This window comes from Bufo bufo, chromosome 2 (assembly GCF_905171765.1).
Source record: "Bufo bufo chromosome 2, aBufBuf1.1, whole genome shotgun sequence".
Classification (NCBI taxonomy): domain Eukaryota; kingdom Metazoa; phylum Chordata; class Amphibia; order Anura; family Bufonidae; genus Bufo; species Bufo bufo.
In genome coordinates, this window is record NC_053390.1 from 329,525,239 (window position 1) to 329,552,927 (window position 27,689).

A 27,689-nucleotide genomic window follows, 5' to 3' on the forward strand; every position below is an offset into this window, starting at 1 on the left:
TTTGCATAAAACTTTATTTTAATACTGTACCGAGCGAGCGCTCCATACAGTATTACAATGTATTGGCTCCGATGAGCCAAAGTTATTACTTCGCAAAGTCTCGCGAGACTTCGCATAATAACTTCCGAAATTGATTTATACTGTAAAAAAACTTTTCCCGAACTCGGGTTCAGTTCCAAGTGGTGCCCCTGCACCAGCCCGATCAGCGCACTGTAGGGATTTTGGACACAGTAGCCAGCGCTGTACATGTACAGCGCTGGTACTGTACAGGTTAAACTAAAACTAAAAAATCCTACAATTAATTTTGTTACCTATAGCAGCTATGTGTTTACCCATAGCCATACATGTCGCTGTCACTTTAAGATTACGAATGCTGACTTGGCATTAAAGAGCTTGAAATGAGTGGCATACAGTCCTAAGAGAGTGTCATCCACAACTTTTCAAGGCAATTGGATCCCTTTTTGATTGAATTTATTCAGACTTGAATTGAATCTCCTGACTGATTTGGCCAAACCGAATCTTCATCAAATTTTAAGAAATTCACTCATCACATTAGTCTGTAGTTCCCATGGGTTGTACAACATAATTGTTCATTACATCATAATAATAAATAACCATTTGTCAGAAAAATTCAGGAAAACTGATTTTTAGCATTAAAAGGCATTTATTTTTTATAATCCCAATGTATGTATCCTGTACATCTCAGCGTCTAACTTGAGATTTACGGTAGGTTTAGAGAAAATGGAACTGTAGCAGTTGAACTATTCTATAGGTAGGTGTTTGAGAAAATCGAACATTCATGCCCGCTCCATAGTTTTTCATTTTCTTCACAAGCAGTACATATTGCCTGTTCCATCTTAACTTAGCAAATAGGCAACACTTTTGTATATATTTTTTTTTACTGCAAACGGGTGTGAAAAAGTATACATAGTAACTCAAGAGTAGAAGTTCAAACAATGTACCAAAGCAATAGCACAAATCACGTCTGTACAAGTATCATTGATTCACTTTTAGAATTTGCTTTAAAACCTTGATAGAGATGTGTTACAATCATTAGTAGACGCCAAGAGATGAGATTAATTTATTTACTAATGCCTCGATTACAGAGGCTAATACTCATATAATTTTTCTTAACTCTCAAATATATTTTACAATTACCAGTTTTAAGTCAACATACTGTATTTATTTACATGTACCTATACAAATGGTAGATTCCGTTACTGTGCTACTACATTCTTCAAAAACGAACCCCCACACAGAGGAATGCATGGCGTTACAATAGGGCCTTACCTGTTGTCTCGAAAGATAATTCTCTACACTATGGTAAATTTGACTGTGATACAGGGTCGATCCCATTACTGTATGTGTACTGGGGAACAACTTTCAATATCTTTGCATTGGACACATCATGCCGGTAACATATATACGCATGCGCTGCCTCCAAGATTAACATCACATACATTTGTTGAAAGGCTGCCACATTTTTGTTTTTACAAGGTAATATAGAGAAATATAAACTTTAATCCAGAGCCCATGGATGAAAAACTATTAATAAAAAAGAAAAACCAAGGTAGCCACCAACCATTGAATGTGCATCAAACACCTTTTGGTTGTGACATTGCCTACTGACCCTGTTACCAGAACAGAATAGCAGCAGCAGCCCTCATCTGAGGCTATTATTCCTCCACAATAACATACACTTGTTAAGCTTCCCATATCACATCTGTCCATCGCCATACAAAAAAAACAAGCTTTTTCCGAGCTTCTTAGCCTCCACTCTTCATGTGTATTCTTTGAGTTGTACAGAACAGCTTTGTAAACTGGTCAGTGACAGAGATTGTCTGTTGGACGTTGTATCAGATAAATTCTGCATCACATTGTGATGATTCCAGTCTTTTAAAACGGACGATTCAGCCTCTAACAATGGTTTACTGCAGTTAGAAAAGAAAATGATGACGAGAGGTATGGCATTTTGCTAGAAGCAAACAATGTGTTTCTTTCTACCATGGAGTATATGGTGACAAAGGACTAGCCACAAACAAAGCAGGGTGGATTTATTCTCTTCAGAATAGTATGCATTGATTGTGTTTCTTCAGGTTTTTTATTTTAGGTAGATGGTTTAACGTCTTCCCATTGGCATGTCTCCTTACTACCACCAACGCACGTCTGCAAATACTTCCTCCTGATGTCCAGAAACTGTCTGTCATTAGTGCACGTAGCCAGAAACGTAGAGGTGAGCAACAGTCAATAGAACGTCTACATGAATGTATAGCAGAAGTTGACAAGTTTGTGTCATACAATATTTTCCCTTTTTTTCATCCACATCAAAGGCAGGAATACAAGAAGGCATTGTTAGATGTGGTGGACAGACATGCGAGCCTGCTGATTAACAGATACGGTTTTAAGGCCTTTGTCTATGTATGCTGAGTTACATAAAGGCATAAGCACGGAGTAGGAAAGACAGTGAGAGACAATCAAACATAGACAGAAGAGAAAAGGAAGAAGTAAAAGAAGAGATAGGCTCAGGATAAAAAGATACAACTTGTTAATGTATTGTCAATTATATTATGTATTGTACAGATGGAGAACTTTGTGTTGCTTGCCCTTTGATAGCTTCTCAGCATCTTTGTTAATAATACTGTCAGAGGTTATAACAAATTTCATGGAGTCCAGCGGCTGTTCACCACATTCATTCATCAAGCCCATATAGGTAACACCTTCATCATCTAGCCAAGAATGTCAAGGTAAACAGGGGATGCCTTGGACAAGTTCTGAAGGAGGCTGTGGATTTCTTTGATGTTCAGCCTCATGTGAGGCTCCCTTTGCCAGCAGCCTAACATTAGGTCATAGACTTCCTTCGGACAAGTGCGAGGTCGTTGCAAAACTCGGCCTTGAGTTATACACTCAATCACCTACATGAGAGAAGGATATTTCAGGTTACTGTTACCATCAGTTTTTGTTTTTTACAGATTCATTCAGTGATGCATTTTTCAGTGGGAAATGTTTCTTTTCTAGTCCCAAAAGAAAATGTATGGATGGGTTGACATCTGGCCACAGCAGAAAATCAGCAGCAGAAAAGGAAAATCACCTGGAAATGAGCCAGAAATCTATGCAGCTCAGAGCTGTGGAAGATCTGCTTAGGCACATGGACTGCCAGAGAATGTGCCTAATATGTGGCATGCACCTCATCATAAATTTGGCGCATCCTCTGACAGCGCAAGAGATATCAAGAACAGCGCAGAAAGCACCGGTCTTGATAAATCTCCCCCTCAGTGTTTACGTGTGAATGTATCCTTAATGTGCACGAAATAGTAAAGGTAAAACTACAAAACCATAGGGCATACATATTGCAATTAGTTATGTTTGAGTAGAAATGGAGCTAAAATAGATACACTATATACACAGCTTCATTTTGCACATTTTCTTCATGTTGAAGTTTTGGGATTCAGACTATGGCCTCATGCACACGACCGTATTTTTTTGCGGTCCGCAAAACGGGGTTCCGTTTTCCCGTGATCCGTGACCGTTTTTTCGTCCGTGGGTCTTCCTTGATTTTTGGAGGATCCACGGACATGAAAAAAAAGTCGTTTTGGTGTCCGCCTGGCCGTGCGGAGCCAAACGGATCCATCCTGAATTACAATGCAAGTCAATGGGGACGGATCCGTTTGACGTTGACACAATATGGTGCCATTTCAAACGGATCCGTCCCCATTGACTTTCAATGTAAAGTCTGGAGTCCCTTTTATACCATCAGATCGGAGTTTTCTCCAATCCGATGGTATATTTTAACTTGAAGCGTCCCCATCACCATGGGAACGCCTCTATGTTAGAATATACTGTCGGATATGAGTGAGATCGTGAAACCTCATTTCCGACAGTATATTCTAACACAGAGGCGTTCCCATGGTGATGGGGACGCTTCTAGTTAGAATATACTACAAACTGTGTACAAGACTGCCCCCTGCTGCCTAGCAGCATCCGATCTCTTACAGGGGGCCGTGATCAGCACAATTAACCCCTTAGGTGCCGCACCTGAAGGGGTTAATTGTACTATCATATCCCCCTGTAAGAGATCAGGGCTGCCAGGCAGCAGGGGGCAGACCCCCCCCTCCCCAGTTTGAATATCATTGGTGGCCAGTGCGGCCCCCCCCCCCTCCTCCCTCTATTGTAATAATTCGTTGGTGGCACAGTGTGCCCCCCTCCCCTTCCTCCCTCTATTGTAATAAATCGTTGGTGGCACAGTGTGCGCCCCCCATCGGCCCCCCCTCCCTCTATAGCATTAACAACATTGGTGGCCAGTGTGCGGCCTCCCATCTCCCCCCCCCCCCCCCGATCATTGGTGGCAGCGGGTTACTAGCAATAGTACAATAGTAAAAGATTCATACTTTACCTGGGAGCTTGGGAGCTGCGAGGTTCGTGTCCGGCCGGGAGCTCCTCCTACTAGTAAGTGACAGTTCATTTAGCAATGCGCCGCACCGACCTGTCACTTACCAGTAGGTGGAGCTCCCGGCCGGACACGAACATCGCAGCAGCAGCCTGGAGCAGGTAAGTATGAATCTACTACTATTGTACTATTGCTAAGTAACCATGGCAACCAGGACTGTAGTAGCGTCCCGGTTGCCATGGTTACCGATCGGAGCCCCAGCGATTAAACTGGGACTCCGATCGGAACTCCGCTGCCACCAATGATGGGGGGGGGGGGGGAGAGATGGGAGGCCGCACACTGGCCACCAATGTTGTTAATGCTATAGAGGGAGGGGGGGCCGATGGGGGGCGCACACTGTGCCACCAACGAATTATTACAATAGCGGGAGGGAGGGGGGGGGCGCACACTGTGCCACCAACGAATTATTACAATAGAGGGAGGGGGGGGCCGCACTGGCCACCAATGATATTCAAACTGGGGAGGGGGGGGGAGGGTCTGCCCCCTGCTGCCTGGCAGCCCTGATCTCTTACAGGGGGCTGTGATCTGCACAATTAACCCCTTCAGGTGCCGCACCTGAAGGGGTTAATTGTGCTGATCACGGCCCCCTGTAAGAGATCGGGTGCTGCCAGGCAGCAGGGGGCAGTCTTGTACACAGTTTGTAGTGTATTCTAACTAGAAGCGTCCCCATCACCATGGGAACGCTTCTGTGTTAGAATATACTGTCGGTTCTGAGTTTTCACGAAGTGAAAACTCAGCTTTGAAAAAGCTTATATGCAGACGGATCTTCGGATCCGTCTGTATAAAAACTAACCTACGGCCACGGATCACGGACACGGATGCCAATCTTGTGTGCATCCGTGTTCTTTCACGGACCCATTGACTTGAATGGGTCCGTGAACCGTTGGCCGTGAAAAAAATAGGACAGGTCATATTTTTTTCACGGCCAGGAAACACGGCTCACGGATGCGGCTGCCAAACGGTGCATTTTCCGTTTTTTCCACGGACCCATTGAAAGTCAATGGGTCCGTGAAAAAAAACGGAAAACGGCACAACGGCCACGGATGCACACAACGGTCGTGTGCATGAGGCCTATGATCTAAGTTATAAAGTGTATGCAGATTTTCTGCACCAGTCTCTGCCACATCAAAGCATTTATATACATTATCAGGGGCAGACTGGCCATAGACGACAAGGGAAATTACCCGGTGGGTTAATGCCCAGGGGGCCGCCCAAGCCCTCCTCTGATTCTGTCAGCATTAATTAATGTAAGAGCATCAGGTACTTATGCACGTGACCAACAGCCATAGGTGCACTCCAGAATTCAACTGTATCATTGTCCTGTATGGTGATAGGCCAGTATTTTATGCTGCACTGTGGTATTTGGTTTTGCTGGGGCGGTATTTTGGGCTGGACTATGGTATTGATGACCCTGCCTACTTCTATTATCCCTACCTACTGTCAATTTGGACTCACCTACAACTTGAGCAACTTTTAGTTTTTCTTTCCAGGGCCACTTTAAGTTCACAGTCCACCCCTGTACATTATAGAAGGATTTTCTAAGGGCATGTGCACGTGGGGTAGACTTTCTGCATGGGTTTTAGAGTGTGCTGCAAGTTTCAGCCTTAGTCAAACTTGCATTAAAGTATGGTACACAATTTTTAATGCAGATTTTATTGGGGATTTGCGGTTCTGCATGTACCGGATAGCACTTTTGCTAAATTCACATATGCCCAACATTTTTGCAACTGGTCATGTACAAATTGTACAATTTTTCTGAGTGGAAAAAATATCAAAATGAAGCAGCTGAGAGGACTACTACAATGCACAATATACTGTACATATAGAGTATGCTTTGAAACTAATTAGCTTACAACCTTTAATATAACTGATAGGATACCAAATCCTAAATCTAATATATGAGCATTATGCAAGTAAAAAAATAATTTCTTAGAGGAAATACAAACTGTTTTCAAATACACAATATATTATAGTTCCTAGTTGTACATTTCAGACAGTTTATAAGTTAAACCTCCTCCATTTGGACAACAAAGAAAACACCCCTTCTAGATACTCCAGCAGAAAGACACTAGAAAAAGCAGTCTGTCACTTATTTCAGGGTCACCTATTCATTTTTACAGGGGCGCCTATTTCATTTCATACGGTATTTCCCTTGCAGTGTTGCATAGGATATGTACAAACCTCATTATTCGATAGCTGGTACCATGGTTGCTTTCCATAAGTGAAAATTTCCCATAGCACCACTCCGAGACTCCAGACGTCACTTTCTGTTGTGAATTTCCTATACATGATACTCTCAGGAGGCATCCAACGGATAGGTAGCATAGTATGCCCTCCAACCTAAAGACAAAAAAGGGTATGTTACACTAAAATATCTAATATGATGACAGAATGTGCAAATATATACTTAAAGGGAAAAAATGACTTCATCAGTAATTGATTTTGTATACAAATGTCCATAGTTTTAGGGAAAGCTTATCATTTTAACTTAAGCTAGTCATGCATGTTCTAGTATTTCTGAAGATGCATGAAAGATTCAACCACAATGACAGACTCAGCATGAAGAGCAGGAGCGATGAAAGTATCTAATATCTATAGAAATGTTCTGTTACAGATGCCTATACATCTACAGTATATGTATTCTTCTTATTTGTGTTTATTCATTTATGTAATTACTTAGAAATCAGAGGGTTAAGATCTACCCTAAGCTATACCAAGAGCTTTATGTATCTAATCATAACACTAATGTAGATGTATCCATATAGTGAGTGCAGTCGCATGAAAACAAAATGGCATCATTTGATTGATGAATATGTTTTAAGCATCTAAATGTAAAGAGAGGGACAGATTTACTAATCCTGTCTAATATATGACGGTGTAAACTTAGATAAGCAGTCTTAAATCATGCTGACCTGCAAATTAAAGTTATCATGTCAGTTATACTGTACGGTGAACGCCTTAAAAATCTAAATCCAGTACAATGGTGGAATTGCGGTTTTTTCATGCCATCACCACAAAATAAAAATTATAAAAGTTTTACAATGTACCAAGATGGTGCCAATAAAAAAAAACTATTGAAATGCAAAAAAAAAAAAAGAGAAAATAAAATGCTGCATAATGAAGCTCAAAATAGGCTGTGTCCTTGTGGGGCTAAATCAGAAATCCCCCCAATAAAGTGCTTTATGGACTGTAAGCACAATCACTTTATAAACATGCACCCATTTACATGACCATAAAGACCATCACTTAACAGTGCATTAGCTCAGACTCAGACTTTCGTCATAGACAGTGTAGGAGCTGGGAACCAAGCACAGACTGGACATCTGATACACGTACAAGCGCTAGACCTTCTCGAGTCTGGTGTATTCTGTGTATCTTGTAAATTATTATAATACTGGCTCCATTGTGCAATAACTAGCTGACATAAACAAGATTTTATTTTTCTTAGCTTGAGACCAGAGCTGATTATATAAAGGCAGTCTTTTTTTTACGCCCATTTAACCTCTTTGAGCCCAAAGAGACGTACTGTACCAACAATGTCCCATAGGTAATGATTTAACATTAACAATATGAGGGTCCATTCACACTTCCGCAACGTGGATCTGCAAAACAAGGACAGCGGCAATGTGCGTTCCGCATTTTGCGGACCGCACATTGCCGGCACTATAGAATAGGACATTTTCTATTTTTTTCGGGAACGGAATTGCGGACCCGGAAGTGTGGGTCCGCAATTCCAAAAGTGAATGGGTCCGCAATTTCGTTCCGCAAAATGCGGAACGAAATTGCGGACGTGTGAATGGACCCTAACTGTTCTCAACTTTACTTTCCATGTTATGTTACTTTTAAGCATTTTAATCTATTTATGTATACACAGTTTTTTTTTTCTTTTTTTATAATTATATGGCATTAAATTTACTCTGTGGGGTCCAGTGTTTGAATGTAACCAAACATTGTTTTCCACCTCCCCAAAGCATACAACTAGGTTGATTATTTTGGTTAAATTTGCCCTAGTGTGTGTTTGAGATAGGGAAATTACATTGTAAACCTCACTGATGACAGGGGTTGATGTGAATGGTGACATATGTTGGTGCTATTTAAGCCGTTATCTGGAAACTCACGAAACCAGGAGCAAAGGTTTGTGCAGAAATAACCAACTGTCAGTGTTTTTATTCTATGTGCGATCTGCTTTTAAAAAGGAAAGAACAGTGACCCAAGTAAATGGGGCTATTCACAAACCCATTTGACATGGGTAAATTTCTATTAATGAGATTAAGAAAAAAACAGAATGCACATAGAAACGATCTGTTTTTCACTGATCTGTTTTTTCATTGTGAGTAAGCTCTTAGGATGATGTTCCACGTTGCGGCACTCTTATAATTGTAAATTGTATTTCAGCTTTTTATTTTATTCCACTTTTCGAAGTTTTAGAAATAACTAAGGTTTATATATTTCTATTGCCAACCAATTAATAATAATTTAACAATCAGGTCTCATTAAAGACAAATTAGTTGTTTCTGCAATATCTTAAAAAGGGCCTGTCACCTCCCCTGAGATGTCTGTTTTAGTGACTATTTGCATTCCCCATGGAATAATTTTGGAACATATATTCTTATGACTATGTTATGCTATTCCTTTATCATTCCTGCTAGAAGTTATGAATTGCTAACAGTTTGCAGTGAAGGTCCAGATGGGTGTTACCAGTTGGGGCCGTGTCCCTGCATAGTGTGACACTGGCAACACTTATTGGATAGTGCAAAACAGTGCAGGGACACACCCCAACTGGTAACACAAATTTAGACCTTCATTGCAAACTGCTAGTAATTCATCCATAACTTTTAGCAGGAATAATAAAGGAATAGAACAACACAGAATCCTAAGACTAGATTCTCCAGAATTGTTATTGCAGGAGGGATGCAAATAGTTGCTAAAACAGACATATCAGGAGAGCTTACAGGCCCTCTTTAAAGTCCTTGCACATTTTCTTTATAGAAATATGTGTAGATCCCTTTAAGAAAAACTAAGAAAAATAATAGACTCTTTAGTGGTATGGATAATGTGGTAAACCACACACAGTATAATGAATTATAATCTTGTGGTTCACCACATAATAGAGGTTGACTTAAAAAAAAAAAATAATGTTGTAACTTCAAGCATTTAAAATGACAGTAGGAAGACATTGAAAGTGAGTTAATGTGTCTAAAAGCCCAGGACACTCAATACGCATCACCTTGCCTATCCATTGCAGCTTTATTTATTGACACGGTTTCCGGTTATGTCTCCATCATCTGTTCAATAAAACTTAACTCACTTCAATACATTACTGTGACAGACAATTTTACATAAAAACCACATCATAACATCTTCATCTAGACATAAAACCCTATCTTTAATGCTCAATATATAAATAAAAGCCCCTTTAAAGAATGGCCAGCACCTCAGCAATTACAGCTTCATTATCATCTTGATTTTGTGGTTTTCAGAGCCATTATGATATTCATAGCAACCAGTTCAGAGCAGCAGAGGGGATATTGCCTGACCACAAAAATTAATGAATAAATCAAAAGGAATATGTATTACAAGCACCAGCATTGTGCATACTATCCTCATTGACCCAATGGGAATTGAATTCACAGTTATTTTAATCACTGAATTTAAGGATAAATGAATTGATTCTACCAGTTTGGAAGTTGTCCCTAATTCTCATAAACCTTTTTATGATTAATTTCAGTTGAGAGATAGAGAGATCTGGTATGCATAGTATGTGTGTGGAGTAGTGTAGTCCAAGCAACACGCTTCTGGGTTCCTGGGATTCAAGATATTCATGTGTTAATTTTCATGTATTTTCCCAGAAACCCAGAGAAACATTAACTGACTTACGATACTCCTCATGCATACTAGGCACCCTCCATAAGAATAACTAGTACCCCAATCAAGGCCTCTCAGGCAGCCAAACATATTTCTTTGCTCAGCTCTATTGAAGGGTAGTTACCCAGAAAGAGCTGGGTTCCTAGTATGAGATAGTTTTCCTTTCCTTTTGGAAAAGATACTGACTTGCATCTGTCTTTTCCAGAGACACATTACGTGGGGACGAAAGCACAGCGATAGGAAAAAAAAAATCTTATTATGAAAAAACACAGATTGAACTGACTCCCACCAAAAACTCTCTCTACTAAAAAAAAGAGAAGACCAGAGAGCATAGTTTATTCAGATCAAATCAAACTTTTTCAAAGATTTCGCGAATTGGACTCAAAACACATTTCAAGAAATTTGCTCATCTGTAATTGGGTTCTAAATGACAACAAAGCTTAAACACATACTGTATCTTTACTCAGGATGTATCTATCCATTGTTATTTGATGAAGGATGCAACACTTAATCTGAATGATATTAATTATAAATGATGTCTGCAGTTATTATGGAGTTTATATGTTCTCCGTCTGCGTGGGTTTTCTCCAGGAACTCTGGATTCCTCCCACACTCCAAAGATATACTGACAGGGAATTAAGACTCATTGAGGACAGCTAGTGATGATGATGTCTGTAAAGCGCTGCAAAATGTGGTGGCCCTATATAATTAAAAGAAATAAACATAAAATTTTCATATTAATGGCCTATTTTCAGGATATGTGATCAATAGGGGTACGACTCCCAGCAACTTTGTAACTGCTGACACCCGGTAAGGAGACTGTGTCTGAGGTAAGGGTTACCTAATAACCTGATGAAGGGGACGTTTTGGGCCCCGAAACGCGTTGTTCTATGTATCTATTTATGAAATAAAGAAAATTTATCCACAAGACCTGCCTTACCAGTGATTTGCGCCTGATCAGAACTTCCTTCTCTGGTAGTGAAATAACACTGAGTCCATATGACATGCAGATAACAGGCATCGCTCTTAGAATCACTGCAAACTTCAGTCACGGGGTCAAAACTGACCAAATAACTCAAGTATGAACTCAGCCTTACAGGTCGATGTTAGAGCCAAGAAGAAGCGCACTCCTTTTACACTGTCGTCAGCTGATTCCACATAGATGTCTACAGAACCTGTTCTATTAAACGCTTATACAAGTAGAGCCTCCTCCGACAGAGTGGAGAGGGTGTCAGCAGTAAGTTTGTGTTGACGTCACTGATTTTTTTGCCCTTCCTCCCATCCATCAGAACAATAACCCCCAAAAATACGGATCCTGTCTGTTGAGCATCCGCCTTTAGAATATATAACTGCACCGCTGAGCGGCAAATATATTTTTTCCTTTTCCACTAATACACGCCACAAAAGGCTTTACAACAGATAACTGCACCGCTAAGCGGCAAACATATTTTTTCTTTTTCCACTAATACACGCCACAAAAGGCTTTACAACAGATAACTGCACCGCTGAACGGCAGATATATTTTTTCTTTTTCCACTAATACACGCCACAAAAGGCTTCACAACAGATAACTGCACCGCTGAACGGCAAATATATTTTTTCTTTTGCCACTAATACACACCACAAAAGGCTTTACAACAGATAACTGCACCGCTGAGCAGCAAATATATTTTTTCTTTTTCCACTAATACACGCCACAAAAGGCTTTACAACAGATAACTGCACTGCTGAAGGGCAAATATATTTTACTTTTGTCACTAATACACCCCAAAAAGGGCTCTAATTTTAGCACTTCACAACACAACGGCTAATAAGCCCTTTTTTTCCCACTAATACAAGCCAAAAAATGCTTTAGAACATATAACTGCACCGCACAAGGACAAATAAGATGTAGAAATATTTCCTTGTAATGAATCCTGTTAATGCCTGTATCAAACAGCACTTGCACCCTAATGAGAACGGTTTGCTGGAGTTACAGAGCTGTATAATGGCAATTTGGATCCCCAGTCAGTGCAGAAATTATTCTGTATACTGTATTTGCAATACTAACCCAAACATTTAAGCCCTGAAGTATCATGCCCTCATCCCAGAATTCTGGCTTCAAAAAGTTGTTGCGTTTTGCAGTTTTTGCAAATAATTTTTGCATTTTTACACCATTCACTCCAGTTTTGAAATATGGGTGTGACAGTGGGCATGGTTAGCTATGTTAATGCGTTTTAATCTCACTCCAGTAGGAGGGTGGAGAATGTTAGGCAAAAGTGTTAGGTCTAAGGCTAAAAAAAAACTAGCAAAAGACATGAGAAATAAAGTACGCCAGCGCAGACAATGCAAAACTAACTTTAAATATTCCACTGATGATAAATTCTCCCCTTAGTATATCATTGTTTTCTACAGGGCAGCTATGACAATTTATGTGATTTTGTATTGCCCTTTAGGTTCACATAAGTAAATTTGACACATAGGATGACAATAGCTCCTCACTACAATACTACTCTTTTTCATGGAGGAATGGCTAATGAAATTATGTCAACTTGCTCACATAAAAATAGGATTATATACTATAGATATCCCAAGTGAACATGACTAACTCCCATTTACTATAAAAATGAGCAATGGCCACATGGGAATTTATTACATTAATTCATTATGAAAAAAATGAGATCATGACAGGTGGCCTTCTTTAAACATCTAGTACTTTGTCTAGTTATGGATTAACAATAATGTGTGTGCATGTGGGGTGGGGTGTGGGGGGTGTCATCAAGTCTTTTTTTTTCATATCACTGTAGTGACCACTTTTCCATTACTGAACACCACATATCTTAGCTAACTTGGGTTGAGATATTTAGTTAAACTGCAGTCACTCATGATTTTTTTTTTGTGAAATTCCATGTTAACATATAGGGTAGTATATTGCACTGTTGGTTATAAGGATGTACAGTACACCAATTTCTATTGGTAATGACATAAGGCCATGGGTGGACTGGCCCAAGACCTCACAGGAAAATTTCCAGGTGGGCTGATGCACAGGGGGCTGCTCAAGCTGTTGTTCTCAGCATCAATTAATGCTACTTACGCACCTGGCCAGCGACCACAGGTGCCCTCCTCAACTCCTTGGGACAGTGATACAGTTGAATATTGTAGAGTGGGTGACAGTATGTTTGGATCCACTGTGTTATTTGGTTCTGGTAGGGAGGTATTTTGTTAGCCTTGCCTCCTTCTTTTGTCCCTGCCTACTTGTGTTAACCCTATCTACTTGTGTTGGCCTGCCTTCTGTCAATTTAGACCTGCCTACTACATTGAGCCACTTTTAGTTTTTTTTTCCAGGGCCACTTAAAGTTGCCAATCCCCCCCTGCATAAGGCCATAAGATACAGTAATTTTATAAAGATTTTGGAAACCCAAGGTGACAAGAAGTCACATTTTAGGATGGAACCTACTGTACTTATTGCTATAATTTCATTACCTTCATAATCTCTTATATATATATATAAAAATGAGTTTGTCTGTCTGTCTGTTCTTTATGCACGACCAAACGACTGGACCGAGCTTCACCAAATTTGGCACACAGGTACATCAGGTGTCCGGGAAGGTTATAGACCGGGTCTCAGCTCTCTAGGACGTACCGTTCCTGAGATATTCTCAAAAAATGACCTTCATTAGCCAATAGAAGCCTGCAAGTCTTTCACTCATATCCCAACTGCCATACACACGGTCACATACACACATACACACAGACATTTTTCTTCACTGCTGTAGGTCAGCTTTAGGCTAGGGCTACACGACGACATGTATCGCACGACAATAAGTCGCACGACACATAGGGCACAACTACACTGCTACATGTGTCGAGCGACATTGATGTCGCACCATTGTCGCGTGACACTTTTTATAATGATAGTCTATGGTGTTGCATCGTGACATGCAACATGCTGCAATAGAAAAATCTTGGATGTTTTGCAACTATCATGTTGCAGTCGCAGCATGTCACATGTCACAGTGCGACACCATAGCCTATCATTATAAAAATTGTTGAGACAAAATATTGTGCGACACATGTCGTCGTGTAGCCCTAGCATTAAAGGGGCACGGCGCTGTGGAGGTCACTGTTAAGGGGGCAGGGGCCACTATTAAAGGGGAAGCTGCTGTCGAGGTCACTGTTAAAGGAGCGGGCACTGTGGAGGTCACTGTTAAAGGGGGCGTTCACTGTGGATGTTACTGTTAAGGAGCAGGCCGCTGTGGAGGTTACTGTTAAAGGGGCGCACAATGTAGAGGTCACTGTTAAGGGGGCAGGTTACCGTGAGGTGACTGTTAAGGGAGCATTTTAAGGAACGGGCACTGTGGGGGGTCAGTGTTAAGGGGTGGGGGACTGTGGAGTTCACTGTTAAAGGGTCAGGGTACTGTAGAGGTCACTGTTATGGGGGATACTGTCGATATCTTTTAACAACACACACAAACATTAAATGAAATAGATGAAATATACCTGTGCGAAGCCGGGTCCTTCTGCTATTTTTTTTTATTTTTTTATTATTCTCACCTTAGAAAATTAGCTGTCACATGACTGCTCTCACACTAATAATTAGCATATGCCTGACAAACTACCCTACATTGGAAAATTATATGATGGAAATAACAATAATAAGCTGCTAAAATGTAAAAACCATACTGTAATAGTAAATACAGCCACAAGGCCCCATATCCAGGGAGCACATACAAAGCAATATTATAGTTAATTCACTATCATAACATCATTTTAAGTAACCCTATACCGTCCAGCTTAACATGTTCTAATGCAATAGTGCAATTCACCAACTTCATATCACTGATGTTCCTATATTTCCAAATTAAAATTTGATATAACTGTTGTAAAAAAAAAAAACAACAAAAAAAAACCATTCACCATATCATTCAATAATATCTAGATAAGGCAGAGTACAGAGATTTGCCAGCTTTTTTTTTTGCAGAGAATTGGGATTTGACTCTCTACAGTTCATTTTTGCAATGTCAACACGCAGCAAAGTATCCACATGAGGGCACTATAGTGAAAAGATTGCTTGTTTTCTAGGCATCAGGCAATACATATTACATATATATGCTATGTAAGGAGACTGGTTTAATCACTCATCATCAAATATTGACTAACGGGTCCCCTTGTTCAACAAATCATAGGAAAATATTGTAGCTAGATTTAGTAGCAAAATTTGCAGCAAATTGGTCTGATTCTCTCCTTGAAAACAGAGAATGATCACATTGTCTACCACTGAACCTGTCTATTAAATTCATAACTCACTAATATTTGAAGAGCTCCTATATCATGACTCAGTTCTAGGCATGCATTAGGGAATATATTAAAGAAAACAACTAAGAAAAATTTGATTGTTTGCACACACCAGTATGAATACCATTGATATATCTGTGTAGATATTACTTTTTTGAATGCTCTTTTCCAGTTGAAAACTAGTTCCATTTTATACATTCTGTCCGGTCACCATCAGCCTGCGGGACTCACTTCCTAAAACCTACAAACATAGGCGCGGGGAGCATGTCCGTTATGCAGAAGATGAGGGAGAAGAATGTCCCAACATGGTTGCTAAGGCAGTGGTATCATTATGAAAGCTCAATCCAGTTAAATGCTCTTGTTTTAATTAATCACTAATCGAGGCTTGATGGGGGTTAAAAAAAAAAACAACTCACAGGGGTGTTTCTTTAAAGAGAACCTGTCATCAGGAAATTTTTGTAGCCCTTGTACTTTTAACCCATATGCAAATGTACAGTTAAAGGGGTTATCTAAGTTGCACCGCAATCCCGTGTGGACACGGCGGCCACTTCCTGGATCACGTGTCGTACATCCTAGTCTGGCCTTAGAACTTACAGTGAATGCGTGAGTCTTTCGCCACAGCGTTAGCGAGAGATTCAGACCCCGTCTATAACAGTGAATTTCCTACTGACAGACTCCCTTTGAATGTTACACAGTATATTACAGTATTAATCTAGCTTCATGTTGAGGAACGGTTGAGACGTGTGCATATATATCCATGCATGCCTGCAAACACGTGCGGGCATGTATGGTATATATATGCATACATTAACCACTGCATCATGGGGTGATGCCCATGGTGATCCCCAGGGGCTCATGGTGGCCCCTGTGGGAAATATGTGGTCCCTGGAAGCTGTGCCCCCTTATAATCCCCCTTATATTAGTATATATATGTGCCCCCTTATATATGTCCCCTGTATGTGATGCCCCAGATATATGCGAGGGTGTGTGTATATATAGATATGTGTGTATGTATTTGCACACGTGTCTATGTATATACACTTATGTCAGCATGACAGTATGTATGTGGGCTTATTGCTGCCCATTCATACCCCCGGTTCAAGCATCTGTGGATATATATATGCATATATGCAATTCCAACTGTTATCAACAGAGTTGTTATAGCCTGTAGGATAACAGCTGATTAGCATCTAGTCCCCTTTTGTTCAGGCCCAAAGCAATCAGACGCTTTGGCACCGTTTGTGAGGGGACCTTCTAACCAGAGACATCAAGAACCTGAGAACCTGTTTTTCCACACCTCTGCCCATGGCTAAAACTCCATGCCCCTACTCCCAGCATTTTTGGGACTAGGGGGGGGGGGAGGACTCTGGGGATTGTAGGCAGGCATACGTCACAGTGACACTATGATGTCACATGCCTGAGGAAGGAGGAGGGGGTTGCTTTTGGGCTATAAAACCCCGAACCGGCCAGAGGTGCGCTCTCTTGCAACCAGACTAGATTCAGAGATGCAGGGGAGAGAGCAGCTTCATGATGACCACCTGGATAAGGCCTAAGTATACCTGTGTAGCCCCTACCTACCCCTCACATATCACCCCTGGTCCTGTAACCCCTTACCCTTGCCATGTTACTGGACACCCTGATCCCCCAAACCCTTGCTCCACCGTGTAACCCTTTCCCTACCCTGATTAACCCCTGGTGGTAACCCCTGCTCTAACCCTGCCACACCCCCCCCCCCCCCACTGTACACTTGCAGGGTATTTACCCTTGCATTGCTGTACAGTTCTGATATTATCCCCATTGTTAACCCTTTGTGTTTGTGGTCGGTTTACACCCCTGTGAGGCCACCATTAACCATCGTCGTACCCCGTAGGGACAGTGAATAGTCAGGTGGGGTGGGTTACTGATATTTGTGTGTATGATGTATTATTGTAATGTATAGATAGTATGTGGGGTGGAATTTGGGATTGTGTAGTGTAGTTAGGCTTGTATTGTGTTTATTGTAGTACTGTTTCTGTATTGCGGTGTGTACGTCTATATGTATATATATTCATATCCATTGATCCATGAATATATATAGATATAACGTATTGCTAGACTGATATAATTGTATTGTGTAATAAATATTCCTTATTGTTCATAATGCAGTGTATGGTGTTTTTAGTAGTCGCCGCCGTAGTATAGTGATAGTAAGGCGCTTGCAGCTAGCGTAGTGATTAGTGTTAAGCATAGCAAAGGTATTGTTATTATATAAAGGCATAAGTGGGTGGAGTTATCACCAGACAGCTCCTCCCATTTATGAATATTAATTATTGATATTTGCATAAATATTGGTGATTAATATTCCCCCTTTACACTTCACACCATGTTCAGACATTACAGTAGAAGCAATTGAAGAGTGTCATGAACATATTTGTCCTACGTAAATTTATGCCTACAAAGTAGCATACAATTGCTAATCACTCTCACTGCTAAAAAAGGAATACTGTGTTCTCTTTAATATGGTTGAGACAGGTATATTGGCCAAATATATGCCACAATGACACACATTTGTCTAACTGAAGCCAAGCATGATGCGAACTTAATCTTAGTTTATGACTGTGTTAAAGATGAAACTGCTCTAGAATTTTTTTATCAGCTTATTTTCCTGCAAATGTAACTCTGCCTTTAGATTATTTCAGTGTGAAAGTTAATGCATATTTAGCTTTCACCTACGCCAAACCACTGATTTTGCCCACAATTTATTGTATGTCAAATGTGAAATCTCGTGTTGACTTCTAATCCCAATGGGTATGACCAGAAGCTACCAGGCACCAACGCTGCAGCAACATTAGCAATGTGGTTCAATACCGTGCCATAAAAAGCAGGAGCACTGTGGCAAGGGATTTTCTATTAGTGCAGTTTAGTGTTGAGCGAAATATCCAAAGAGGACTTCGATCTGAATTGCAGGAAAAATTTGAATCGCCATGAAGCCGAATTTCCTCTCGCTTTGTGGTAACAAAACGTTTTTTCCTAAGATGGTGGCTAAAAATCAAAAATAAATTATACTCACCTCATCTCCTTGCTCACAGAGAGGCTGGAGAAAACTCGCCAAAGGACCTGTGAGGAGCGTGATGACGTCACCACGTGATCGTCCTGGGCGCGCGATGACATAATCCCTGATTAAGGCTACTTTAACATTAGCAGCTGCCTTCTCCAGCAGGCTGTTCCGGCGGGTGCACTAGCGGCAGCACAGATCCTGTAGGATGTTCACCCGCTGGAACAGCCCGCTGGAGAAGGCTGTCGCTAATGTGAAAGTAGCCTAATCCCTGAACAAGTAAATGTGAGTCACAGATGCCATGATCAGCGCTGAATGCGGCATTTGAGGGGTCAAATGACAGGGGCAGCGCAGTCACCGTTCCCTGTAATTGCTCCCGTTTCATACAATGGAATGTAATGGAAGTAATTTGCAACAAATCTAATTTCTTGTTGTCCAGTGAAGCAGCCAAATTAAATTTTTCAAACCTTCGATCATCTCTAGTGAAGATCATCAACCACATTTTTTTTGATTATTTTTGGATACACATATTGATACATATGGAAAGCAAATGAAGGCTCTATAGTATAACTACCATTTACACAATAGTTGTACAAATCTGCTTGCTTTGCAAACATAGATATTGTATGTAGTATACACCTACTGCACCTAGCGTTTCCTTACATCTAACAAATATTCAGATTTTCAAACAGACAGGATCTGTCAGTAAACTGTGTCAATTTGGGTGGGAACCTAAGCACTGTGACACTGTCCAATCAGTGCTGACAGTGTCTAATTGTGAAGTGCCACACCCCTGAGGAAAGACAAGATGCACTTATTAGTAAGTGTGTGTTATATTACATAGTGGGGGTTGCAGTGATGGTCTTCACATCTCCCTGGTACCAGAGATAAGATATGCTGATGACCTCATGAGCGGAGGGGGGGGGGGTTTGAAGTGAAACATGACTCCTGCTAATGATAGTACAGACAGGGGAGGGGCGGATGTGTTTTCTGGATGTCTCTAAGTCAGTTCTCCTTCTTTTGCCTCAATATGGGAACTTGTATCTGTAGCTTTACCTGTAAATTCATGTATGAACTCCAATAAACTACTCACGGGTGACAACTCCTGTTGCTCAGTGCCTATATTTGTCAGTCACGAGTTGATTTCGTGACAGTTCCTGAATTTTTATTTCCTGGAAAATACAAGTATTTACTAAAACTGAATTATTCAGGAAGCTGAAATGTCCTCTTTAAAGCATTTTTCAGGATTTCCTTGTATTGTTTGTGGAGCTTCAAGTGACATACAAAAAATAGGTATGATTTAACACCTCATCACAGTCATTTTACTTTCACAATGGAGATATTTTGGAGTTAGACTGATCTACAATGGAGATATTTTGGGGTTCTCCTGGCCTACAGTGAGTACTCTGGCATCTGCACGGAGCTGTCATGGTTATAGGTTTGAATTATGTATTTATGGACTACATGTCCCTAGGTTGCCATGGTCCAGAAGATTATGTTATTTTTATGTTGCATTAGGCTGCTGTATAGGCCTCTGTGTTATCCTAATACACAGAAAGCCCCCCGGGAGAATTCTCCACAGTCTGTGCATTACAGGAACTACCATAGGGGGTGCAGAGATAACAGTCACACCTGGACCCTGGGCCTAAGAGGCTAGAGGACTTCTGTCACATAAGAAGGTGGCAGTATTATAAATGGTACAGAGTAGCTGGGGGTCTTAATTTTACACAGGAACCCAGGAGCTTCATTTTATGCCTTAGGCATCAATGACAAGAATAAAGGTGATAACATTGGTTATTTTACCCCTTCATTTATATTACCTTTTGGTGCACAAACATTCCCAACGAGGCTCACAATCTAAGTTCCCTATCAGTATGTCTTTGGAGTGTGGGAGGAAACCGGAGTACCTGGAGGAAACCCACATAAAGACGTATATATTACTGTATCAATCTACTTTGATGATGTAATAAGCATTTCTCTGCCGTCACATTCAAATCAGAGGCCAGTAAAGCTTCCTGCAAAAATTATTCTTGGGGGGGGGGCTTGTAATTTGACTGCCATAACTCCCTTCATCCTCAGCACACCACCACTCCCAATAGGCACTGACACACATAGCTCTAAAAAACAACCTTTACCTGTTAAAATATGTACAAATAATACACATGTGGCATGAAAGCAAACTGTAGTAATGGTGCTGCATACTAATTGAAAAACTAATGACTTCTTCCCATCTCTACCTTCCTTGTTCTGAATTGCCTATTTCAAGCAGAGCAGGTCGGCTGCCATGGAAACTGAGTCCGGGAATGCGCAGGACCCATGCAATCAACAAGCGCTCTACAGCTCGGAAGCTCACAGTTTAACTCTTTGCTTAAGAATGCAGAAAATGGAAAACGGGCTAAACTAAAATGCAACAAGATGAAGTATTATCCTAACATTATTATGTTAACTACCAGACTGAGGATATTGCTGCATTGCAGTTAATGCTACAACTAGGTGACTATGCCAACAACAGATTAAATAATGCACTAGCAGTAACGGTAAGTAACCCTCACTAAGGTAGCTTCTGCAACGTAAGCACCACAACACTTATTCAATTATTCAATCAGCAATTTATTGTACATTACAGTTGGGTGCGAGATCTAGTTTTCCTGTTAAGGTTATGATGCACTTAAATTGGCTAGTACTCATGGCGGTATCTGTATTTCACTCCTCAAATATAGCGCATCTCCTAGACACCACAATCATATGAAGTCTACATTGGACTGCATCTTGCAGGTGAAAACTGACTGTAATAGTGATGACAGTTGATTAAAGGAGTTGGCCACTTTCTGGTTATTGTAGAACAATGCATTTGTGAGATGATTATACCAATATAGTCTTTGTGGAAAATCTGCACCATTTTCTACATTTCATAAGGTATGCTCCCTTATTTACAAAGTCTTTTGTGCTGTCCACACACAGGTCCTGTCAATAAAATGGCTGCTGATGGATGGTCATGTGACCAGACAAATTATCTCTCTACGATACCCCCTCCATTCAAACGCACTGCACATACACTCAACTCCCTGTAGAAAAAGTGCAGATGGCAGGTGCAGTGTATTTTAATGGAAGAGACATCACATGGAGGTGATTTGCCTGGTCACATGACCATCCATCAGCAGCAATTTTATGGACAGGACCTCTGTGTGGAGAGCACAAATGACTTGGCAAGCAAGGGGGCATGCCTTATGGAATACAGAAAATGGTGCAGAATTTCAACAAAGACTCTATTAGTAAGTGCCATGTAAACATCTGACAAATACATTGGTCAACAGTAACCAGAAAGTGGCCAACACCTTAAAGATTTTACTAGCTCAACAGTGATGGAAGACTACCATGGTCCTGGTCTAACTTAAATAAAATTTTAGCCTTTAGGCCAATCACCATATTAAAAAAGTGAAATTGTTTATCTGCATGCAACCCCAAGTTCTTGAGATATGATCACCTAAACTTACAGAACCTGATATGAAAATTTAAAGTGGTTAGCCATGGAGCTGGCAACCACTGAGGAGGTTTCCTTGCTGATATGACGCTGTCCAAACATTGCAGAAAGCAACAGAGCGGCCTGCTGCAGCATGATCTTGCAAAATAGCAAATCTCACAAGACCACGCTGCAAACTACTTCTGGCTGAGCTTCAGGCTCGTCTCTGTGGTGGTGGCTGTGGCAAGTCTCTCTCTCGTCTGTGCAAGAAGATGTCCTGGCTGAAGTTAGTATACAACATGGTCTCATAAGATTTGCTATATCTCGCAAGATCATGCTGCTGCAGGCTGCTGTGATGCTGTCAACGATGACTGGACAGAGTCAGAACAGGGAAGAACCTCCCCTGTCAGAGAACCAAAGTGGTTGTCACTGCTGTGGTTGACCACTTCAAATTTGCATATCAAGTGCCATAAATTTAGATGGACATCACTCACAAATGTAGGTACATAGTAACATAGTTTATAAGGCCAAAAAAGACATCTGTCCATCCAGTTCGGCCTGTTATCCTGCAAGTTGATCCAGAGGAAGGCAAAAAAAAACTGTGAGGTAGAAGCCAATTTTCCCCACTTAAGGGTAAAAAAATTCCTTCCCGACTCCAATCTGGCAATCAGAATAACTCCCTGGATCAACGACCCCTCTCTAGTAGCTATAGCCTGTAATATTATTACACTCCAGAAATACATCCAGGCCCCTCTTGAACTCTTTTAGTGAACTCACTATCACCGCCTCCTCAGGCAGAGTTCCATAGTCTCACTGCTTTTACCGTAAAGAATCCTCTTCTGTGTTTGTGTACAAATCTTTTTTCCTCCAGACGCAGAGGATGTCCCCTTGTCACCGTCACAGTCCTCGGTATAAATAGATGATGGGAGAGATCTCTGTACTGACCCCTGATATATTTATACATAGTTATTAGATCTCCCCTCAGTTCCTCTTTTTTCTAAATTGAATAACTCTAATTTTGATAATCTTTCAGGGTACTGTAGTCCCCCCATTCCAGTTATTACTTTAGTTGCCCTCCTCTGAACCCTCTCCAGCTCTGCTATGTCTGACTAGTGATTTGTAAAGTGGTAGGACTATGTTCTCATCACAGGCATCTATGCCCCTTTTGGTGCAACCCATTATCTTATTGGCCTTGGCAGCAGCTTCCTGACACTGGTTTCTACAGCTTAGTTTGCTGTTTACTAAAATTCCTAGGTCCTTTTCCATGCCAGTGTTACCCAGTGTTTTACCATTTAGTATGTATGGGTGACTTGCATTATTCTTTCCCATGTGCCTAACCTTACATTTGTCAGTGTTAAACCTCATCTTCCAGTTATATGCCCAAGCCTCCAATCCAGATCCCTCTGTGGCAGTATACTGTCCTCTTCCGTGTTAATTACTTTACACAGGTTAGTGTCATCTGCACAAATTTATATTTTACTGTGCAAGCCTTCTACAAGATCATTAATAAATATATTGAAGAGAATAGGGCCCAATACTGACCCCTGAGATAGCATCTCTTAGAAAACCTTCAAACAGTTTACCCATGACAGATGTTAAACTTACCGGCCTATCGTTTCCGGGCTCTGTTTTTGGACCCTTTTTGAATATTGGTACCACATTTTCTAAGCGCCAATCCTGTGGAACACTCCCTGTCAGTATAAAGTCCTTAAAGATCAGAAATAAGGGTCTGGCTATGACTTTACTTAATTCTCTTAGGATACGGGGGTGTATGCCATCTGGTCCTGGCGATTTGTCTATTTTTATCTTTTTAAGACGCCGCTGTACTTCTTCCTGGGTCAGACAGGGCACTTTTAATGGGGAATTTACTTTAACATTCTGCATTTCATCTGACAGTTTATTTAACTCAGTGAATACAGTGGAGAAAAAAAATATTTAATAGCTTTACTTTCTCCTCATTGCTCTCTGCAACTCTGCCCTTATTACTATGTACAGGGCCAAAACCTTCAGATTTATACTTTTTACCATTTATATAATTGAAGAATATTTTAGGGTTACAAATGTAGTAGATTTAACATTAACACACATGCTTTATGAGTCGTGTTATCTAAACTAAATGTGTTAAGCAAGCACCTTCAATTGCTGTTCAATGGCTTTTGTTTCAAGACAACGCATCTGTAGTTTTGCTTTCTTTGGCAATTAATCTCTTGGTCTCTAGTTTGACTGCTTTTATTAGTTTTTTACATATTCAATTTTTTTCCTTCTAGTTTTTCATTTATTGCTTTCTTTACCATTCTATTTATACACATAGTTTTTTTTTCTTGCTCCTTAACCTTTTATTCCTATAAGGTATGTACCTCTCACAATTAGATTTTAGGATGCTTTTAAAAATATCCCATTTTGTGGCTGTATTTTTATTTTTGAGGACTTTGGCCGAGTTAGTTAGGCCTATGGCCTCTCTTAGTTGGCAAAATTTAGCTTTTTTGAAGTGTGGTATTTTTGTTCCTCCCTGCAGGCAGGGGTGCACCACCAATGAGGCCAGGTGAGGCGATTGCCTCAGGCAGCACCAGGTAGGGGCAAGAGGGGGGCACCAGAAGAGCCTCTGCATATTCAACTGCATTGCTGTACTCAGGACAGCAATACAGTTGAATGCTGCTACAGCAGTGATGTCTCCCTGGTCCACCGTTTCCTCTAATAGGCTTTGGCCCTAGTTCCTGTGGCCAGTCAGAGGTCGTTGTCATCATTATCGCGCTGCCTGAGCCAGGCGTTTCAGTTTTCGCTTTAGGCAGCAGAAAGGCTAGAAGCACCCCTGCGTCCACTTTAATTTAAAATTAGCTTCATGGTACTGATTCAAATAGCTTTTCAGAGACCAGAATGCCTGCTATTTCTTACAAGTGCAATTACAAGTCTATAATTATTTGCCTCCATACCAGGTATGAACTGTAAGTTTAGCAGTCCTAGCATAAGCCAGAAGGTCTCTTGTGTGAGACTACTAAAGGAATCACCAGAATGCCAAAACCTTTTGTTTTTTAAAGAAACATCACATAACCACTGGTCAATCCACACTTAATCTGTTATTTTGCTAGCTTGGCATAGACCAGGGGACTCAAGCACAAGGCCCGCGGACTGCATGTGGCTCCTGAGGCTGCCTCTGAAGGGGCGTCAATGTAGGGTGAGCCACGGGAGTCTATGGCTCTAGTCCCCACCCAGCATGACTGACCGCAGACCACTAGGCATGAATCCTATGAGGCAGTAGAACAGCGAAGGAGATCACGATGACATCATCATGACCACTTGTGCCGGATCTCAGGCAGTGCAATGACGTGGTCATGCATGCCTACGTCTGGATGAAGGCTAACATGATTGTGTCATTGCACTGCCTGAGACCTGGTGCAAGAGGTCGCAGTGATGTCATCGTGACTGCCAGTGCCAGGATAGCGCATCTCAGGCTGGAAGAGGCCTGTGGCCTCAATCTTAGATGGCGCAGGGAGTCAGATGAGTATCTATATTTTTTTTTTATATCTTGGCATTACTGGGGAGGCATTATTACAGGCTGGAACACTGTGTCCTACCAAGGTCAGTGGTTTTCATGGTCCCATAGACTTCACTGGGAGTGTCTAAGCAACCACATGGACCAAAGTAGTTCATGTTTTCATTCCATAGTCAGTGGAAAACCAAGGATTTGTGAATAAACGCATTAAACTCAACTGATATGTGTCTAGTCCATGGAGCACACAGACAGGAGACGTCCATCATTCACTGACATCTGATTAACCCCTAAAAGGTGGTTTCCTGTTTCTCTGTTTAGTGCCATCGGTTATAGTAAACCTTTTTAAGGAGGTAGAAAAAATGTGTAATAAACCGTATACCCAAGCGCACATCACCGTTTATCTTTCCGTTCTTCTGATCCATCAAAAAAAAAAAAACAGGATCATATGCAATGCAGTTATGCAGTTATGCATAGGATCGCATAGGATCTCTCTTTTTTTTTTTTACAGGATTCCGTAAAAAAACGGATACTATGCAATTCTATGCATAACTGATGCAACAGGATCCTTTTTTTTTTACTGGATCCTGTTTTTTTTCTCTCTCTCTTCTTCTGACGGATCAGAAGAACAGAAAGCAAAATGGTGATGTGAACTTTAGGCAAATGGTAGGTGGGGACTTGTAACAGATTTTACACTGCGTTACTGGAACTTCAAATGATGGCTCTGAGTACATTTGTACCTTTGAAAGAAATATCTGCAAATTTAAAAGAATCCAAATAAATGTTGGAATAAAATGAAATTAAAGCATAGGCTATGTTGGTAGCTTACGTGCATTAACCCCTTTAAATCAGTTTTACTTTTGTACTGCAGAGGAGGTTTCCTAGCAACCTCTGAATAGTATCTCTTGTGTTGTTCGCAGATGAAGTGCTTGAGATCTGAATTAATTGGCTCCTAGGCAACAGCTCGGTAGTACAACAGACATGATCCTCAAATATGTGCACAATTCATGGGTTAATACGTAAGAGGCAAGGAATTCAGCTGAATTTCTTGGCCTGTATATTCTCAGGATGGAACACAAAGGCCTGATCATACCTGAGACCATGATGATGCAAGTCTTTTCTATAAACATGAAAATAAATAAAAGCCTTTTGCAATAAATAATGAAGATTTTGCCGCCTCACCATGTACTCACTCCTCCTATATGGCCTCATGCACATGACCGTGTACGTATGTGCAGTACCCTAGAATAGGGTACTTGCAAAAGGTTGGTTTATTGGGGACCCCTGGCCAACGTCGTTACCCCCCGCCCGCCCCAGTAACAACCCTGACTCAATCACTTTAGGCCTCTTTCACACGAGCGTGAAGGATTAGGTCAGGATGCGTTCAGGGTGAGTTCAGTGAAACTTGCATCCATTTTGCAATCAAGTTCAGTCAGTTTTGTCTGCGATTGCGTTCAGTTCAGTTTTTTCCACGCGGGTGCAATGCGTTTTGATGCGTTTTTCACGCGCGTGATAAAAAACTGAAGGTTTACAAACAACATCTCTTAGCAACCATCAGTGAAAAACGCATTGCATCCGCACTTGCTTTCGGATGCAATAACGTTTTTCACTGAAGCCCCATTGACTTCTATGGGGCCAGGGTTGCGTGAAAAACGCAGAATATAGAACATGCTGCATTTTTTATGCAACGCACAACTGATGTGTGAAAAAAAGTTTATATACACAGACCCATTGAAATTAATGGGTCAGGATTCAGTGCACCCGTGCAGAAAACTTGCTGTTGTGAAGGGGGCCTTAGGATACTAGGAGATGGACCTAGGACTGCCCCCTAGGCAGTACTGAGTTTCCAGCCTAGCTGTTCTACTGAGAGGACATGTCTGCTTGCTCCTCAGTAGTGATGAGCAAAGCGAGCTTTGCATCCTAGATCTGTAGTCACTTCGCTCAAAACTTTGTTTGAATCCTGCACGGAGGTTTGTCCCCGTACAGTATTCAAATGTATGAGCTCCGGCAAGTTGAAATGAGTTATCACTGAAGTCTGATGAGATATTGCTGTTGTGAAAGGGAATATTGCCAATGCACCCTTTCACACTTTGAGACGGTTTGACCAGCTGTATCTTACTTTTGT

At 41.0% G+C, this 27,689-nt stretch overlaps 1 protein-coding gene across 1 annotated transcript in view; it reads right to left on the bottom strand.

Moving 5' to 3' along the window:
* Window positions 1-644: 644 nt before the first annotated feature.
* The window catches only part of NTRK2 (neurotrophic receptor tyrosine kinase 2), a 292,678-nt gene continuing 265,633 nt past the window's right edge, over window positions 645-27,689 (bottom strand). Inside the window, exons 17-18 of the mRNA XM_040417023.1 lie at window positions 6,626-6,784; window positions 645-2,912 (exon numbers count right to left, since the gene is read on the bottom strand). Coding sequence (XP_040272957.1) covers window positions 2,727-2,912; window positions 6,626-6,784 — 345 coding nt within the window. The 3' untranslated portion in view covers window positions 645-2,726. The remainder of the gene's footprint in view (window positions 2,913-6,625; window positions 6,785-27,689) is intronic.